The sequence below is a fragment of the Motacilla alba genome, chromosome 1 (genome assembly GCF_015832195.1).
Source record: "Motacilla alba alba isolate MOTALB_02 chromosome 1, Motacilla_alba_V1.0_pri, whole genome shotgun sequence".
NCBI lineage: Eukaryota > Metazoa > Chordata > Aves > Passeriformes > Motacillidae > Motacilla > Motacilla alba.
Window position 1 is genome coordinate 9,464,720 of NC_052016.1, and position 15,223 is coordinate 9,479,942.

At 47.1% G+C, this 15,223-nt stretch overlaps 1 protein-coding gene across 2 annotated transcripts in view; it reads left to right on the forward strand.

Moving 5' to 3' along the window:
- FAM168A (family with sequence similarity 168 member A) overlaps positions 1-15,223 on the forward strand; it is a 129,594-nt gene that overhangs the window by 109,056 nt on the left and 5,315 nt on the right. For both annotated transcript variants that reach the window (XM_038158935.1, XM_038158850.1), the window contains 5 exons: positions 4,359-4,439; positions 9,288-9,413; positions 11,630-11,772; positions 13,205-13,379; positions 14,692-14,821. In XM_038158935.1, the coding sequence (XP_038014863.1) occupies positions 4,359-4,439; positions 9,288-9,413; positions 11,630-11,772; positions 13,205-13,379; positions 14,692-14,804 (638 nt within the window). In that variant the 3' untranslated portion in view covers positions 14,805-14,821. The remainder of the gene's footprint in view (positions 1-4,358; positions 4,440-9,287; positions 9,414-11,629; positions 11,773-13,204; positions 13,380-14,691; positions 14,822-15,223) is intronic.

Genomic DNA, 15,223 nt, shown 5'->3' on the forward strand with positions numbered 1-15,223 from the left:
CAATGAAACTACTCTTGAAAAAGTGAAATGGCACATTCTGGAATTCAGTGTTGGAAGTGACAATTCCCAGTGGGTGGGAGCCTGAGACTGTGGACCAAGCATGAGTTCTGTAGCCAAGGAGAAGCAAATTCTCTTTCAAGAATTTCAAAAGAACCTTCAGAGCTTTAGCACTTATGTATTGTAATGGTTTGGGTGTTATTTAGGTGATTTTGCTACAGAAACATTTAAAATACATGAAAAATTAAAGATGGTTTTTAAATACCTACTTGGTGCAGCCCCATGTGCTTTTTGCTTTGCACAGTTATTGTGTGGTGATTTTTAAAGCAGCTCAGCCAGTGCTTCTCAGAGCTGGAGTGCTGTGTGTTTTCCTTGGGGTGGAGATTAAATGAGCGCTGCCTTTCTTACTCCTATTGATTGTGGAGATGATATTAAATTAAAATAAGCCACAAAACAACTTTGGATTCCTTCTACGAGGAATCTAATAAATTTTGTTCAATATCTTTCATCTCATTTTCTTTCCTTCTGCACCAGTGCAAGGCCTCAAGCCCAGCAGAGACAGAGTCCTGTCATGTGCAGATCCATAGGAAATAAAGGATATTTTCTTTCTGTTCCTGACATTATATATCAAGTGGGTTTGAGCCTCTTGCTGTTATTTTTTCATTCAAGGTGGCGAGGCAGGACAAGACATGGCAGGAGGGGAGCACTGTCAGCAGCAGGAACAGGAATTTACAGGAGGTGTCTTGAGTTTTCCAGGGGGAAAATCAGAGCAGGATGCTGCACAGTTTGGTGTTGTCACCTCTCCTGAGATCATTCCTGGTTGTTGGATCCAGACTTTTTGTACCCAAGGGAATGTAAGGCACGGGGACCATCATGGGGGAGAACAGCTTTTTCTTCCATGTGGGAGCTGATTTGGGATTATTTGGGGGATGAAGAAGAGCCAACAAACAAATCCTAAAGGCTCAAAAACAATAGGATATAAAAATTATAGGATTATGGAGTAGTTTTGAGTCAGAAGAGACCTTTTAAAGGGCAGAGACACCTTCCACTATCCTAGATTGCTCCAAGCCTTGTCTAACCTGGTCTTGGACACCTCCAGGGATCCAGGGGCAGCCACAGCTTCTCTGGGCACCTGTGCCAATGTTTTATCACCCTCATTGTAAGAAATGTCATCCTCATATCTAATCTAAATCAACCCTCCTGCAGTTTGCAACCTTTCCCTTTGTCCAATCACAACAGGCCCTGCTAAATAAAAAATGCCTCATGTATTTTTAAACCTGCTGGATTTTGAGTGCTGGGAATTTCCAGGCATGTTTCTTCTGGCACAAATTGCCCCAGATTCTGCTACTTTTTTATTTTTCACTATGTCCAAAAAAAGGAGCAATCCACACTAATTTTCCTGTACCTTTCCCATCTCTGCTTTGCCTTAAAATAGAAAGGACAAGTTTTCTTGCTGGAGGTCAGCACTTATCAAAGTTTATGAGATCAGAGTGAAAGATAGAGCAGAGCAGGGCTTCTTTTTGCATCCAAAGCTATTAAAGCTTCCTTGATAGAAATCTTATTTATTTGAGCTGAAATGAATGCAAACCCAGCCATAACTTACCTTCAGAACAAAAGATACCACTGTAAGGAAGAGTCCTGCCAAGCAGAAACTAAACCCCAAAAAAAGGAGAAAGACCAGTTGAGTCCCCAGCCCTGGAGGGTTTTAAAACAGGTGTGGATGTGGCACTTGGAGACATGGGTCAGTGGCGGCCCTTGGCAGTGCTGATGGTACCGAAGGTCTTTTCCAAGTGAAACAATTCTGTGATTCTGTAAATACACTGTTGCCTCCATCTGCCTGAAATAAATCCTTCAATACTCGTCTGGACGAAAAATCTTTCCCAAAACCTCCCTCTTCTTGTGGTTTGACTTATTTCAGGCTCCTTTTTTAAGGTATAACCCCAACATTGCAAATTTTGGTCTGAGTAAAGGAGGTTTTTTTTTTTTTCCCTGATTTTGACAGTGGGTGAGTGCTGGTGGCATCTCAGAGGGCGCAGGTGAAACATTTGTGACAACACCAGACTGTGTTTGTCATGGCTGGTGACTGAGGACTGGTAATTAAGGATTATTACTAAAGACTGCAGCAGTTTAGGAGATTCAGGGCTTATTTGGGGCATTTTCCAGCAGCAAAGGTCAGAAGAACCTCTTGGAGCCCCAAGAGCCTGTCATCTAGATCCCTTGCAAATGAGCAAGGGACTTCCCAACACCATGGCACACACAGCCATCATTATCTGTGCCTGTGACAGGGAATTGGGATGATCTTTGCAGTCCCTCCCAACCCCAACCAGTCTGGGATTCCACTAAACTGTGTGCCAAGAAGGTAAAACCCCATGTAAAAACACAGGAAAATGCACAATTTTAGGGAAAATACAAGAAGAGAGCTGGAGTTGGTTTAGCACCCCTGGCCAGATGGCCAGGAGGAAACAGGAAGAGTGTGGAGCAATGAATATCCTGGAAAAGACATGGTTATCTTCTAATGAACTGGAGAGAAGGGATATTTCTGATTTAAGATCCTCATCATTAATGCTCTGCTTGCAATCACTGGATCTGCAAATAACTTTCCAAGGAGCTTCTTGATTGCTGAAAGGGTTTAGATATTCCTGTGTACGATGAAAACAGAGTTCTGTGTAGCCTAAAAAACAAGAAAAAAAATCTGTTAAACTGCTGCTTATCCAACATTAACTACAGCAATTTTTAATTAACCTGATTTAGAAGCCAAATATATCACTGATGAAAATGAGAGGGTAGAACATCCAGTCATTTATTCCAGTACAGTGGCCATGACTGTTGAATTAGATTTATTCAAATGAACCTCAACATTTTGCCACAAAAGTCAGTGGTGCCAGAGTTTGGGAGCAGTGGGATTTGGGGTGTGGGAGGAGGGACTGTGCTGTGGCTCTCTTGGTGCTCAGAAGAGGGAAGTACAGACCCACGCTGGCTTTTATTTAACAAAATAAAATATTAAAAAAGATGGGTGTAAATCCACTGCTAATTGCCTCCTCCCAGCCTTTGCTGGCAGCCAACAGGCAGTATCAGTGGGGCTTGGCATGGAAACACTCTCCAAGGGCCATTGCATTGGCTCTGCTCTGGGATGATGGCCAAGGGGACACACAGATAAACTGAGTGGTGAAGCTCAGCAGAGCCAAATTGTCCAGCAGCAAAGCAGGGTTAAGGTGTCCTGTTCCCTCAGCCAGGGGGATTTACTCAGCAGCACCTAAGGAGGATGAAGCTGTTCAGGTGTTGCTCTTTTCTGTAGGGAAAACCTGCAAGAAATTGAAGGAAATGAAAAACAAAATGGTGAGCAGTGACAAGACCCCAGGGAAGGGCTGGAGCTTTGCCAGGGCAGGTTTAGGCTGGATTTTAGGGAAGAGTTCTTTCCCCAGAGGTACTGGGCACTGCTCGGGCTCCCCAGGGCATGGGCACAGCCCCACAGAGCTCCAGGAGCATTTGGACAGTGCTCCAGGGATGCCCAGGGTGGGATTTGGGATGTCTGTGCAGGAGCAGGGACTGGGCTGGATGATCCTTGGGGTCCCTTCCAGCTCAGGACATTGTGTGGTTCTGTGAAAAAGGAGCAAACCAAGGTGCAGAGGTTGTGGCTGTGCTCTTCACAGAGGACAGCAATTTCCAGTGAAGTAGGAGTTGGATGCTGGGCACCTGCACTGTGTGGGTGCACACAGGCTCTGGGGTGTGCTACGATTTCCAGCGCCCCACTTCCATCCCACAGTTCCCCTGAACTCCCTCTGACCTGTGCCAGTGAGGCTGATGCAAGCTGAAGATGCTCTGCAGCCCTGCCCAAAGTGCCTATTAAACCCTGCGTGGCTCCAAAGGGTCCTTCCAGGTGGCCTGGCAGGTAATCAGGTCCCTCCGGGAGCAGCACTTGTGCAGCCATGGGTGAATCCAAGGCTGGCATGTTTTCCTGCAAGATCCCTGCCTTTCCTTCAGCAAGAAACTCTGCTTAATGGGTGTGCTGAGCTCTCCGAAGTGCTGCCACACAGCCCAGGGAAACCTTTCCAATATTGCTGTGCTGGTGGGGATTTGTACATGATTTTGTGTTCATAGTATGGATTTTCCCAGCAGTTTGCTCCAAAGCACAGTGAGCACACCTGCATTCTGCATTCTGATCCTTGTTTCCTACAGGAATAAAGATGAAATATTGATGATGTCCCATGTGGAGCACATTCATGGTCCTTCCTATCCCCAGAGAATCCACCTGTGTTTATCCCTCGGTGGCCTCTGTGCACTCACAGGTTGTTTATTGCTTTTCAGGGCTGCCATCCTTGCTGAATTGATAAAATCCTAATGCTGTTTTCCTCTCCTTTCAGGTTATCCAACAGGCTATCCCACTGCTGCCCCAGCCTACAATCCCAACATGTATCCAACCAGCAGCCCCGGCTACGCCCCAGGTAAAAGTCCTGAGGAAGGCCTGAAAACATGCCTTGCTCATCCCTTCCCAAGCACACACTGGAGATGAAAAATAATATCTCACCCTTCAATTCGACTTTTGGTTGCTTGAGATGTTTATTTTGAGTGGTGTTGCCTCAGACGAGCTGCAGGATTTTAGCACTTCCAAATGAAGCTAAAATCCTTTTGAGCTCAGTGTGCAGCAGGAAGAGCTGCTTGCGTAAGGAACACAAAGCTGGACTTTGTGCCAGTCTTGCTAAACCCTCTCTTCCCCTTAATTGCCAAGTTTTCAGTCTCCCAGTTGTCATAAAATCAGTGGATCCCCAGGCTCAGGCGCTTTCCAAGGCTGATGAAAGAGGAATGAGGGATTTTGTTGCCAAAATCTTTTGGTTTTGCCTTCTCCACATCACAGTTTACACATATTCCATGGAACTGTTTATTGTGGATGATTCTGGAAGGGATCTGTTGTGTTTTGTTTGGGTTTATGTGCTTTTAATAAGGTCTTTAGCTGCATTTCTTCCCATTAAAGCCTTAACATGGAACATGAAATAATTTTTGTTCCCCTGGATTTGTGCTGGCCACCCTCCTTTCCCCTGAAGGATAAAACACTGGAGGAATTAAATGAAAACAACTCCATAGATTAAGAAAAAGCCCATAAATTTATTAGTAGCTTGTCCTGCCAGAGGCTGGCAATGTCCTCCCTGCTCAGCCAGGAATATAAATACTGCAGCATTCTGGCATTTTGGCCTGGATATTATAAAATGTCACTTGTCCCCAGTTGTGCAGGCAGCAGCTCCTCCACTGAGTGGGCGCATGGCCAAGGGAACACCCGAGTGACAGGAAACCCCAAATCACTGAAGGATAGGGATTTTTAGGGGGTCTGAATTGCTTCTTGTACATCTTAGACACCATTTAATAATTTCCATCTTGGAAATCTCCTGATGTTCAGAGAGCTGACAGGTCAATTTTTATGGAGAACAAAAACCTCCCAGTGGGTAACACAGCTAAGCACTAAACTAGCAAGGAAACTATGAAGATTAAAATTGGAATGAAAATGCTGAAACTTTTCATAGAGTTTCCCATAAATCATGAAGGCAAGTTGGAGAGACCTGGTTTAGGTAAAGGTGTTCCTGCCCAAGGCACAGGGTTAGAACTGGATTGTCCTTAAGGTCCCTTCCAACCCAAATCATTCTGTGGTTCTGATCTAAACAATTTTTGCAGCTCTTGAAATCAATACCGTTTAATATCACAGCAGGATATTAAACCATTTTAACCACTCTGGGAAGCAGGAGCAGGCTCTGCTGCTCAGGACCTCCCAGCACCACACTCAGTGGTCCCTTCTAAATGGAAAGCAGACTTCCAGGAGGAAAAAATAAGAGATTTTGAGAGCTAACTGATGGAAAAGAAGTGCCATAAAATCTCCCAGCAGTGGGGACATGTGACAGAGTGACAGCACCCTCAACTGTGTTAAATGGAATTGGGCTGAGCTAATTCTGTGGTTCAGTGGCTGAGCTAAAACCTTCATCAGTACAGAGAGTGTTTCCTCAAATTGAAGGAGCTGCTGTCACACAGGAGGCTAGAAAAAGCCTGGAGAAGAATGTGCTCCTGGTGTCCTTCAGACACACTGGGAATCAGCTTGGGGGTTAAAATCTTGGACTTCTGAAACAGCAGACTAATTCTAAATATGTTTTTAAGGGATTTTAGACATTGAGTCTAAAAAAGAAAGAGATGCTGCATGCTCCCAGCAGAATAACTGCTCCTGAACATCCCATCCATGGACAAGGTCCTCTTCCAAAGCTCCCAGGCTGGGCAGGAGATGGTTCATGCTGGCAGAAATCCCTCCAGCTCACTAAAAAGCAGTCACAAACCCAGGGTTCATATCATTCTCCAGATGGAAATTACCCAGGGAAAGGTGCCCCTCAATACTGCTCGGAACAGAGGTTGGAAAGGGTGGGAAGAGCTTGTGGCTGCTGAATTCTTGGGAGGTAACTGCAAGCAAGGTCTCTTGAGGAGAACCATTCTGTCCCAGCTTGATCACCCTCTCTGCTCCACCCTGCAGATGCTCCTGCTCCCTCTCAGATGTCTCTTGCCTCAAACCTCATGCATTTTGGTGGATTCCATGCAAAGTCTTGGCAGGAGATCAACCCCTGAGCGAAGAAAATTCTGGTTTTCAAATCCCACCTGCTTTTGTCCCTGATGTTCTCCAAACACTCCCTGATGCTTCACTGGAAGTCAGCCATGCCTCATGCTCTTCTCTTGACCTCTTGTTTCCCAAAATCCTGTGACCCACATGCAAAATTAAATGATGTAGTGACCTAAGCTTTGCAACAGCATCAGAGGGAAACAAGGAGAGGAACTTGGAGAAGTCTGGAGTCCCCTTGGTCCAGTTCTCCAGTGAGGAAAGGGAAATGGTGACTGGAGCCAGTCTTGATTGCTCCCTCTCCCAGTGCCAGGTTTCTAGTAGGTATTTGTTGGTGTTTGAACCCAAAAGGTGTTAAATTATTCCCCTGATTATTCCAAAGGAGCCCTACAAGCAAGGACATGAGTTGGACTGGATGATCCTCGTTGATCCCTCCCAACTCAGGATGTTCTGTGACTCTATCAATTCCTTTCCATTCCACTTCAAGTTCCTGCTGCATTTTCCACAGTTTTTAAAGGGAGAGACACAAAGCAAAACACCAGCATTGCAAACTCATGCTTGCAATAAGCCTGTTTTTTTAGGACACTGTTCTTAAAAAATATCTTTTAAGTATGCAGAAATGAGCATCTAAAATCACTCTGCTGCAGAGACGCAATTAAAAAAAATAAAATTATGTATGTCTTTAAGCCTGGTGCATATTCCCTCGCAGGCATTCTGTCTTACTCATGGTTGTTTTGTTTTAACTTCCTTCATTAAAGCCTCCCTTTTTATTTTCCTGAAAGTAGGACACACACTTTGCTCGTGGAGGCTGGCTGAGGCTGGAGCTGTGTTTATTAATAATGCAGGGCAGCAGTAATGGCTTTGCAGCAGTGCCCTTACAGAGCAGGACTGAAATCAGCCTCAGAAATTGGGGATCTGTGTGGGAATATTGTGGGACAGGATGAAGGCTCTGATCCCCCATTCCTGCTTCTGGATCCTGCCTGGAGGAAATGCTGCTTTGCAGAAGGGAGTTGGAGCATCAGCAGTGCTCTGAGCCATCCTCTAGAGGTGCCCACTGACTCTTTGGGGACACCCTAGGGGGTAAATTGGGGTCTGGAGAGGTCAATATCCTGTAGTGCCTCACAAGGCTTTCCAAGAATAAATGTTCTCATCATTTTGAGGCACTCAGGCACGGGACTGCCTGGGGAATTAAGCTTGTTGCAAACTTTGTTCAGGGCCGGGGGCTGTATCCATCACAAATGAGGTTGTTAGGGAAAAGCAAGATAGCCTACAATGCTTTGAAAGGGTTCATATTTTTGTCTTTTCCACTTAAAATATGTCCTGAACATTCCCACGTCATCTAAAGGTCCTGTCAGGAAAACAGAGCAGTCCCAGTGCTGCAGAGACCCACAGCTCACATTGTTTGCTCAGCTCCCACTGGTTGATTTGCCAGGGATTAAACTGATAATTAATAAAAACTCTTTATTTTATTTATATTTAGGTGAGAGGATAAACCAAATCCAGAAGACACTGATTGGAGGTAGCCCTTAAATGATATTAGATAGTCATGGCTGGGTTGTGATCCCTGTGAATTATTGCAAAGGACCAGGAGGTATTAATGTTCCTGGAAGCCTCTTTGGTCCACCTTTTGTGTAGTTTTAAGTGATGGATTCTCCGAGGATCCATGATTTAATAAAGAACATGCAGAGCTGTGGCAATCTCCCAGCCATCTCCAACCCAAATTGCCTTGATTTTGTGGCAGGTTTAATGTGGAGAGGGAAAACCACAGAGGAAGGATTCGTGTAACATTGGAATGAATTGTCTCATCAGTCTCAGAGATTAAAACCTCTGTGAAATCCAGAGGCAAAAGTGAATCTGATTCTGAATAAAAGCATAAGTGAGGGAGTGTTTCTGTGGCAGCTCTGGGAGTCGCTCTCCAGTGTGATGTTCCTGAGTGCAGCCTAGCATGGAAAATAAAGCAAGGCAGCCTGGAAATCCTTAATAACTCCCAAACCTTTGGGAGAGGGCAGACACTTGGTGCAGAAAATGATCAGTGACTGAGTGGAGGAGAAATTGGGCTTGAATCTCTGACTTCCCACAAAGCTCCTGGTTTTCTGTTGGAGGAGGAGGAGGAGGGAGGAGCAGGTTTCCACATCTCCAGCAATGGAGCAGCATCCGGATGGATCTCACACCCATGAGTATCTCCCACAGCGCTGATGGCCAGCAAAGCAGCACTGCTTGGTGTCCTCTGTGCTCCCCATTCCTGTCTGAGTCCAGGAGAGTCTCAGGGGGGTTTGGTGGACCAGCAGACCTGCAGCAGTGCTTCCTGCACTCTCTGGGAGGTGGATTCCCATCCACGGGGAGGTGTTGTGCTGCTGCAGGCTGTAGCCCCAGTGACAATTCCTCCTCAGCTTCCCCAGTCTGGAGGATTGATCCAAATCATTCCCGACTTCCAGCCCTCTGACACTCCAGAATTACAGCTGTACCTTCAGAGGGGGCTAATTCAGAGTCTCAGCAGGTGTGGAGGGTGTGGAACATCCTTGCTCAGCCTTGGGACTCCAGGAAGATTTCCAAGCCCTGACCAAGGTGTGAAGTCCCTTCTGTGGGGCTGAGCACCCCAGGGGTAGGAACCTGGAGGGAAGAGATTAGCAAGGTGATTCCAATGTGACATAAGTGTGGGAAGTTGTCTCTCTTTGCTCTGTGTGACACCTGTTTTCTGTCCCCACTCAAGCCACACTTCTGATGAAGCAGGCCTGGCCCCAGACCTCCTCGTCCTGTGCCACCGAGGGCACCTTCCACCTCCCGGTGGACACCGGCACCGAGAACAGAACCTACCAGGCTTCTTCTGCAGCATTCAGTAAATAAACCTTTCCTTCTGGGGGGTTACTGGGTTGGTTTGTGCCTGTTTGTCTCCCCTTTGTGGACAGAGTTATTTGGGATCACAGAATCAAAGACTGGTTTGGGTTGGGAGGGACTTAAACACCATCTTGTTCCAACCCCTGTGGGCACTTTGCACTAGACCAGGTTGCTCCAAGACCCATCCAGCCTGGCTTTGATGGATTAAAACCATGAAGGATCATGAAAAGGAGAGCACTGACCCTCTTGCTGCTCCTGCAGAGGAGGAATTCCAGTGGAGAAGGCGAAAACTCTCTCTTAGCTGAGTGTTTGATCCCTGGGAGCAAGCTGGGGTTGTTCACAGGTGTTTATCTCCAAAGGGACATTATTCCCCATCCCCTTAAAACTGAAAGAATTCCAAAATAAAGCCTGATTTTCAAGGAGCACTGCTGAAACTCCCACCTTGTAACCCAGGCTGGCTGAGCAGGAGAAGGGGGAGGAGATGCCATTGAGGGATCACAGTCAAACAGGCTTTTCCAGTGCAGCCTTGTCATCTCATCCCTGAAGAGGATAAGAAGTGCCTCCAGGAGGGTTGATAAGCTCCCTGATAAACCCTGGGATGCTTTCCCTGGTATGTGGGGTGTCCTCTGGCCCCTGCTTTATCTGGGGCATGAGTGGTGTGGGGTCAGAGTGTTCCTCATCTTACAGCTACTCCAGACTCCTTTTTCCTGCTAAATTCAATCAATTACACAACAAGGTGAGAGGAAGATTTTATTTTTTTTTTAACGAAAAGAGTTATTAAAAATAAATATTTTAAAAGCCTTTGGGAGAGTTTCTCTTGGAAAATTATGTCCCTACCATTCCTTGGGGTAGGGGCTGTACACCAGGCATGGTGCAGCCCTCGGAGCAGCTCTGTGGCCTCCTCTGGACTCCCTCCAGCAGCTCCACGTCCTCCTGCTGTATCCCCAGGGCTGGAGGCAGCTCTGCAGGTGGGGTCTCACCTGAGGGAGGCAGAAGGGCAGAATTGTGGACACCCTGTCAGTTCCTTGCCCAGCTGAGGAATCCTGCTTGTGGTGAACCCTGGAAACAAGCAGCGAAGGCAACACAAAATTCCCCACTGAGCTCTTTCCTCCTCACAAGAAGCCTTTTATAGAAAACCATTTCTCTGCCATCCAGGGCACTTGTGAGCTGCAGGATCAATAAGGCTGAGATTTCTCGAGTGACATGAGGGATTTAATCAGCAATTTTAATAGAAGCTGGAGCTTAAAGGCTTGCTGCTGCTGAACCGCAAAGCGGCAGCAGCACGGGCCACACCAGCCTAATCCTAATAAGGTGTTAGTCATAATTAGGTTTTAAAATTATCTGCCAGACAGAGAGGAGCCTCCATCATCTTGTGTCATTAAACCTTGTTTTCACATTGTTTTACCTGCAGGTTGTTCTGTTTATTCCCCAGTTTATAAACACAGCAGATTACATCTGCCTGGGTTATTGTGTTTTAATACCTTTTTAATATAGGAGATAAACTGTCTGTGATTCATCAATCAGGAAACACTGCAAGTCTTGGTATTCAAAGTGGTGAAATCACACAGGCTTGAGCAGGTCCACACATCTAGACACTCCTCAGAAATGAAGTGTGACACTGAGAACTGGCAGCCTCTGAGGTATTTGTTTGAAAAAACAAGTTCAGAATAGAGAAAAAAATCCATTAGATGTAAAACCAGGAGGTTGGTTGGTCTGTGGGTGATGCTGGGTTCCTTGAGGAGTCCTGATGGAGGAGGCTGCACTTCTGCTCTGATCAATATTTCAAACCTTTTCCACTTCTCATTCAAAGATGGTTGCTCTCCTGCTAATGTGAGGAAAAGAGTCACAGCTATTCCCCTTGTTAATTAACACCTATTTTTCCAATCTGCAGTAATCAGGAGGGGGTGAGATGCTGTTTGGGAGTTCTAAAAGCTCCACGTGTTCTTCGCCCTGTTTCAGTACCTGGAGGATGATGTGGGATATTAGACTTGAAATCTTGGCCTTCTCTAATTGCTGAACACTGGTGGAGTAAATAAGTTATATATATTTGAGTAAATAAGTTAAATAAGTTTGGTTGGGCTGAGCCTTGCCTTCTCCTCTCCATCCCACGAAGTCTTCAGGGCCCATTTGCTCCAGGGATGGTTTCTCCCAGCCCTCCTGCCAGCCCTGAGCAGCCATTCCACGCCCTGACTGGGACCCCTCTTGTGTCTGTGGCAGGGTACACTGCGGGGACTCCCTACAAGGTGCCACCGACCCAGAGTAACAACGCCCCTCCTCCCTACTCGCCGTCTCCGAACCCGTACCAAACCGCGATGTACCCCATCAGAAGTGCCTACCCCCAGCAGAACCTGTACACCCAGGTAGGTGCCACCTCCTGTCCCCATCAGAAGTGCCTACCCCCAGCAGAACCTGTACACCCAGGTAGGTGCCACCTCTGTCCCCATCACAAGTGCCTACCCCCAGCAGAACCTGTACACCCAGGTAGGTGCCACCTCCTGTCCCCTCAGCCGCATCCCAACACACCTGAGTCCATTGGAGTCCAAGCCACCCCTGCACACTGGTTCTTCTCCAGTCTCAGCCACAGAATTTGTCATTTGTCCTGTTAACATTTGTGGCTCCTGAAAGAAAGGAGTGGTGGAATAGTTGCCCTGCACCTCTTTCTCCCCTTAATCCACACCTTCAGAGGTTCTCTGATGGGGCTTTCCCTAATGCACAGTAAAGTCTCCCTTTTGCTGATTCAAATCCTTGTTTTCTTTCCTCCCATGCCTGGTTTGCAGGTCCTTACGGTGCTGCCACCTGTCCTGGGACAGCAGTTCTCTCCCTTGTGCATCTCCTCATTTCAGGCCCTTCATTACTTCGCATGTGAAACTTTTTCTCCTTTTTCTTGGCTCCTTTTATTCCCATGCATCCTTCTCCCCTTGCGAGCCTTGGCAGGCTGGATTTCGGAGCCCTGTGTGAAACCCAAGAAGATGACACAATACCTAGACCCAGGCACCTTGGGATCACCCAAGAACCATGGCTTGTCCTTTCCCTCCATCTCTTGTTCCTTTTCAAACCAGCAGCCGTTTGTGTCCAGGCCCTGTTTGATCCCATCAAAGGGAGGCAGCAGGGTTTGTCCTGGATGGATTGACTCCTTGTCTGTTGATTCCTTCCTCAGCATTCCCCATATCCCCAGGGTCAGGTCTCTAGGTGATGCCTCAGGTTTTAGCTTTCATATTTTTCAGATTCTGTTCTGCCTAGGTGTGTAGTTCTGAGCTTCATGTTAAGTGTTGGTAAGGTCTCCTCACAGAGTAGGGAGACAAAACAATTCCTTCTCTAGCTGGGGACCAAGGATGATCCAAATTTCAGGCCCAAGAGCAAAAACAACAGTGAAATGAAGAGAGAAAACAGGAAGGATGGGACTTCATAATCTGGAGCTGTAATTTGACATTTAACCCCAATATGCAAATGGAGCAGAACTTAAAAAAGTGGGAGACCCTGTGACTGGTCATCCATTTTGTGACCATTTTGGTTCATCTTGGATGCAGCTCTGGCTGAGCTCTTGTACTACCCAAGGTGTATCCATTGAGGAGAGCCTTTTAATAAATCCCTAGTTTATTCTGTAACTCTGCCCAGCCTCTGCTCTAGGGCAGCCTTCGCAAGGCATCAGAGGCACAGGAGCTCATCCATGGGAACACCAGCCACCAGCCCTTTGGCAGCACTCGAGTCCCAGAACCAAGAACTCCTTAGGCTGGGAAAGAACCTGGAATGATGGTGGGATTTTTTATTTTTATTTTTCCCCTTCTCCAACAGGGAGCTTATTACACCCAGCCCGTGTACGCGGCCCAGCCTCACGTCATCCACCACACCACGGTGGTGCAGCCCAACAGCATCCCCTCGGCCATCTACCCGGCCCCGGTGGCCGCGCCCCGCACCAACGGCGTGGCCATGGGCATGGTGGCTGGCACCACCATGGCAATGTCAGCAGGTAAGGAGGGAGCCCTTCCCCTGCTCTGGGCAAAAAATCTCCCCGTGCATCACAACTGCTGCCCTTGTTCACCTGCTGGGTACTGCTCCTGTGCAGGCAAAAATGCAGTAATTTGCCCCAAATCCTGATCTGACTCAGCAGAGGAGACCTTTGGTTTGGCTCACTCCTGCATCCTTAGATACATTATTCTGTATCCTTAAATATATTTTTCCTTCCTCTGTCTGTTCTGTAAGTGAAGGAATAACCAGGTTGGTCCATCCTCAAGTAGTTGTATTTCCCTCAAGCTCTTTTTTTAAAGACACTTATGGTCGTGTTTTTGTTTGACAAAATCAATGTTAACATTGTTTTATCTATCCCAGTTCCTCTAAATTTTACGTGCAGATTCTAACTGCAATTAGCAGCACGTGAAGTGAGATAAGGGGCTGGTTTTATTTTTTCCAAAGCCTGTATTTTTCTCCTTAACAATTATTCGGATTGTATATTGAATTATGCCAAGAAATGCATCATTCATCCTTTTGCATCTGCATTAGCTGTGAAATAGGAGTCTGTAATGGGACACAATCCCTATTCCAAGCAGAGATATTGCAGCCTGGATGTGACAAGAACCACTCTGAGAGGTTTACTGTTGCTTATATTGGAGAAGTGGATAAATGTAATTAATGCACGTGGGATGTGTTAGAATTTCATTAATAACATTTGTAGAGAGATGCCCAGAAACTGAGAATTTGGTTTGAGCACCCAGTTGCTCCCAGAACAGAGTAGTCCAGGGCTGTGTTCTCCCTCCCCATGAAGGCACTGTGCAAATTTTGACCTAAAATCCCTCTGTTGACTGGTTGCTGACTTTAAAAAAAGCTCATCTCAGTTTTCCCTGGAGATCTGTTGGGTTTTTTTTCCTCATCTCCCTTTCCATCCAGTTTGTTTCAGATCTGTGCAGTGATTTGTCCCAGTTTAGCCTAGTGCTTTCAGCAGGTAGATGTCAGCAGGTTGTGGCCAGCTTTGCTTCCTGTCTGTAGGGACAAGGAACACTGGAAAAAAGGAAAACCTTAAAGGTTAAGGGCCAGAAGTAGCATAGAAAATCTGCTGGAGCTTCAGGTGTTCTTATTCTGTTTGTGGTGCTGGCTGATCCCAATCATGTGGGTGTCCAGCAACTTTGAATCAGGTCTGGCAGGCAAAAGAATTATCTGGGAAAAGGGGAAAGGGAAGGGGCAAAAGGGAAAAAGGGAAAAGGAGGCAGGTGATGCTGCTCCTGCCCCACTGTACCCACAGATGCCAGCTCCTCTGCTGCGTGACAAGTGTTTCTGTGTCCCTGCAGGAACCTTGTTGACCACCCCCCAACACACCGCCATCGGAGCACATCCAGTGTCCGTGCCAACGTACAGGGCTCAAGGAACCCCCACCTACAGCTACGTACCTCCACACTGGTAAACCACTGGCCAATCCATGTGAGTGCTGCCTCTCGCTCCCAGTGAGCCTCCAAACCCCATCCAGACAGACCTTGCACACTTCCTGGGATGGGGCTTTTCTGGGCAGCCTCCCGCCCTCACAGGGAGGAAATCCTTCCCGATATCCCACCTAACCCTGCCCTGTGACAGTTTGAAACCATTCTCGCTGCATTCCCTGACAAAGAGTTCTTCCCCATCTTTGTGCCACTGCAATATTTCCTTTCCCCTGCTGGGAGATCACGCTGTTCATTAGCACGGGGTTGCGTGCGACTGCCTGTGTGTTCCTGTCATGCCTGGGATCCCAGAAATCCCAGCTGCTTGTTCCCGCAGCCCTCGGCCCATCATGCCCAATTACCAGGACAGGCAGCTGATGGGAACACGATGCTGCCCAGGGAAACGGCA